Source organism: Perkinsus marinus (genome assembly GCF_000006405.1).
Source record: "Perkinsus marinus ATCC 50983 genomic scaffold scf_1104296965578, whole genome shotgun sequence".
NCBI lineage: Eukaryota > Perkinsozoa > Perkinsida > Perkinsidae > Perkinsus > Perkinsus marinus.
This window is the reverse complement of record NW_003204277.1, coordinates 265,914-270,084: the sequence shown is the minus strand read 5'-3', so window position 1 is coordinate 270,084 and position 4,171 is coordinate 265,914. Positions and strand designations below refer to the sequence as shown.

General features: G+C 34.8%; 2 protein-coding genes across 2 annotated transcripts in view; one reads left to right on the top strand and one right to left on the bottom strand.

The window, feature by feature from the left end:
* Nucleotides 1-1,408: 1,408 nt before the first annotated feature.
* Pmar_PMAR006663 (conserved hypothetical protein) lies at nucleotides 1,409-3,074 on the bottom strand (the record flags this gene model as incomplete). Its single annotated transcript, XM_002769577.1, has 9 exons — nucleotides 1,409-1,477; nucleotides 1,780-1,798; nucleotides 1,906-2,006; nucleotides 2,063-2,196; nucleotides 2,244-2,367; nucleotides 2,411-2,465; nucleotides 2,527-2,663; nucleotides 2,713-2,820; nucleotides 2,976-3,074. 9 exons carry the CDS (start codon nucleotides 3,072-3,074, stop codon nucleotides 1,409-1,411), a joined length of 846 nt encoding a protein of 281 aa, XP_002769623.1.
* Nucleotides 3,075-3,554: 480 nt separating this feature from the next.
* The window catches only part of Pmar_PMAR006662 (dna primase large subunit, putative), a gene marked incomplete at both ends in the record, with an annotated part of 2,296 nt that continues 1,679 nt past the window's right edge, over nucleotides 3,555-4,171 (top strand). Inside the window, 3 exons of the mRNA XM_002769576.1 lie at nucleotides 3,555-3,597; nucleotides 3,727-3,855; nucleotides 3,899-4,031. Of these exons, the coding sequence (XP_002769622.1) occupies nucleotides 3,555-3,597; nucleotides 3,727-3,855; nucleotides 3,899-4,031 (305 nt within the window). The remainder of the gene's footprint in view (nucleotides 3,598-3,726; nucleotides 3,856-3,898; nucleotides 4,032-4,171) is intronic.

The window sequence follows — 4,171 nt, the reverse complement described above, 5'->3', positions numbered from 1 at the left end:
CCATCACCACCTCCTGATAATAGGCCTCTATCATGAGCTAATAAGCATGTTCTGAATACAACAAGTAGTAGTAGTAGAACTACAAGAATAAGGACGTATGACTTGTATATTACATTGGACCATAGTGTTGTGTGCCCGTATGTAATGATGATGATGTTGGTGACTTTAATATCGTAACACACTCTCTACTTGCTTTTGCTTCTAGACTTGCTTTCTTCCTCTTATTCTTCTTAGTCCTCTTCCTAGCTTTTAATATATTATTAGATGATGATAATGACTCTTCTTCTTTTTGTTGTTGCTCATCCTCATCTGTAGTATTATCATAACTAGTAGTAGACTGATTAGATAGACCTAAGGCTCGTCATAGTCGAGACACCACCAGTATGATGATAATATTATTACTAATCTTAAAGAACTTGATAGTCTTGGACTTAGTCCTCATCATACCAAACGTTTTGGTGAAAGCAAGTATGTCTATGCTTATCTATTAAGCAAGTAGAAAGATGAGCCCCATTACTACTAGCATCATAATCATAGTCATTATATATTACCAATGATGTATTATTGAAACCTGCATACAGTTGTTGGGTACTCTCATTTACTGCTAGTGATAATATACGCCCTGGATTCGGATTAAACTGAATGATAATAATCATCATTTAAATTGATGAGTGTTATCATCATTAACATCATCATTGAAGTACCTTGATGCAGTAGAGACATACTATCTTCGTTCCTGATGATAATGATGGGGTATTATGATTATGATGATGATGTTCTAGTGATGTATCCTCCTTATCTAAGTAGATGTTTCAAGTATACTGTACGGTGGTGATATAATGATACTATTACTTGGTTCATACTTGATAGTATACCACAATTTAGTCACATCCCATACACGTAGTTCATTATCACCACCAGTGAATAAGAGATAATGATCATCATCAACATCATCACGCTCTTTTCCTTCTTGTTCTTCTTGTGGTGATAATGATTGCCGCATAGTGGTAGTATTGGTAGTATTATAATTATAGTCCACCTTACTATTACGTTTAATACTAGCCATACTTACTACTGGGCTTTTTTGTATTCTAGCATCAAGTAAGTTCCAATAAGTAGTATCATAGAATCGTATATGTCCATCTTGGAAACCTACTACTATTAATACCAGATGATTGTGGTTACCATCATCATTATGATCTCTAGTCGATGATGATGATAATGAAGGATAATAATACTTCATAGCCTCCATCTGAGTAATAATGTCATGTTTATGATGATATGGTTATTATTACACTGCATACTGTATCATTTACGAGAGTAGTAGTAGTAGATGGATCTTCATCATCATTATATGATAATGATGATGATGATACATCTCCTCCTCCTCCTACTCCTGCTGTAGCCCTCAACTCCATAAAGGGCCGCCCATGCTTTTCTCCTTCTTCTTCTTGTTGTTGTTGGTGTTCATGTATCCCTATTGTAGTCATTAGTCTGGTACTACTAGTAGTAGTACTAGTATTAGCATGAGAGGTTACATAATCTAGATACCCACCCTTCATAGATGCAGGAGCTGATAACGATTCTGAAAGGTATTATTATTATAATTCGTGCTAGTGGTGGTAATGAATAACACCATTATTATTACCAATAATATCACTAATTGTAGAAGGCCTCCTCCTAGATGGATCTAGCTTAGAGTTATTAATAGAATATTGATGATGATGATCGCTAATACTGACGAGTATTAGTACTACGATAATCTTTCCTATTCCCTACCTCCTTTCCTCTGGTGTACCTCGTGTTAATGGTGATAATAGTACAGTAAGAGTATCATTGGTATTAGGAGATGTCATAAGACTGTATTATTAGACAATAAGTAGGGTAATATGATATTATTATTACACTAATGTATGATTATGTGGTACTGGAGTCCATTCATCATGTATAGTATTCAATGGTTCAGATGATACTATAGCTACTTTCGCTCGAGGATCTGTATGTACCTGTATTAGTAGTACTATGCCGACAACACTACTACTACACTTATTAATAATACTACCATATGATAGTTATCTACCATACTCTTCCTGATGCCACTATTCCTTGGAGTATTATTGCTAGTAGGAAAATATGCCCATTTGGAACCAGTTATATAATATAAGGAACATGATGCAACTACTTCCCCTTGTCGGCCTATAATAGGATACTATTAATATACATTATAGTGTTATTATTATTACCCCATGCATATCTAGTAGCTATTATGGTATGACCATCAGATACTAGGAAGTTAGCTAGACTAGAAGGTAAGCTTAATGGAGTATCCTTATATGCTATCTCACACTCATGACGAATCTTTAATACCTAGTAGGAATACTAATAGTAATGTATACACCATCATCATTACTGTCTTCTCCATAGCCTTTCTTATTGCATTGGCATCATAATTCATTTTTTCATAACTGATCGTAGCGACAAGAGAATAATTTATAATTATGTAGTAGGTATTATTATTATTATTACGATTCATTAATAGATACAGGATTAGGACATAATTCTGTTAGGAATATAGCAAATGCTACTGCTGAATCTATTGCTGAATGTGCCATAGCAATATCAAATGCTATACCATGAACTAATCCTAATAATGTACGTTGTACCTAATAACGATGATACTGCTGTTGAAGAAGGGTTATTGAATAATAATACCCGTTCGAATCCTCCAATAACACCATTATGCATGAATATAAACTTACCACAACGGAATGGATGACATAAAGATTGCCCAACTGGGGTTAAAGGACCAGCAGCTCTCACCTACTAATATATAATAATAAGGTGTTGATAATAATAATACATGAGCAAATATAAGACGAGTCCTGATCCTATCACTTAGTTGGGCTAGATTACTATCATTCCATGCTGGAGTACCTGATACTATAATAATACTTTCACATTACATGTAATATTACTCGATACGAATACACAAGCTCCTCCTTCTTCTTCTCCTTCTTGATGGTGAGTAATATTATCATAATAATCATACCATCCAATACCATACCCATCACCATTAAGGAATGCTTGTTTATAGCTTTCATGTGGTACTCTTCCTGGTGGTAACTGTTGCCTCTCTTGGCATGCATATCTATTAATATACTCAATGAGTAGTAGAATATGTAGTAGTATATATTACGACTGCCGTATAATACTCATGTTAGGACGTGTGGTTACATCTGATAATAATACGGCTTCATCAGCTGATATTAATGCGGTAAGTCGACACATAATAAAATTGGAAGTCTAATTCACCATCTGTCGCCACCTCGAGTTCAAGTATCCTTACAACATGACCATTATTCTGGGCGAGCGCGAACAGCAACGGAAGGGTGTTTGTTGTTGATGTTGGTGTTGTATAATAATAATACACTCCACATTGGTATGTTATAATGGGATTGACTATAATGTATTGAGGGATTAGCAGCAGTTGTACTTGCGGTTTTGGACTACTTTATAGAATGCATTCTAATAGGTTGTTAGTACTGCTTTTATTAATGAAAGCACAACGTGTCTCTACTACTGCAGTAGAGGGAACTAGTAATACTGCTATATTGGATACTCATACCACACCATCGTCACATTATTATCATCCAGCTCTGTCTTTCTATTGTACACCTCCAACACCAGGTTAGACATTACTACCCGTTACATTGTATATGTATATAGGTGATATATCGATATGTGAGCTTGACTCGATATGTAAGGCTAGATTAGCATTACTACAGTCTATTGATAAGAAGTTTAATAATACTACTAATGATAATGGAGGAGGAGAGACTAGTATAGATACTCAAGGTTATAATAAGTATTGTAGTATTAGAGTATTATTATTATTTAGGTAGCCTCTTCTGTGAGGCTGAGGCTACTAATGTGGTAATGTCTATACCTACATGTTTGATTAAGCATGCTGGTAGATCATCATCATCTGATTATGATAATGATATTATCAGTCATTATATGCTCAGATTAGCGTAATACTTAATACTACTACTGACATCATCATTATCATTGTAAGGTTTTGTCGATCGCCTGAGCTGAGTAGTTGGTTTATCAAGTGTGAGGAATTATTATTACAATGTATCTTACATCACTATGGTCATGCAGCTCTCAA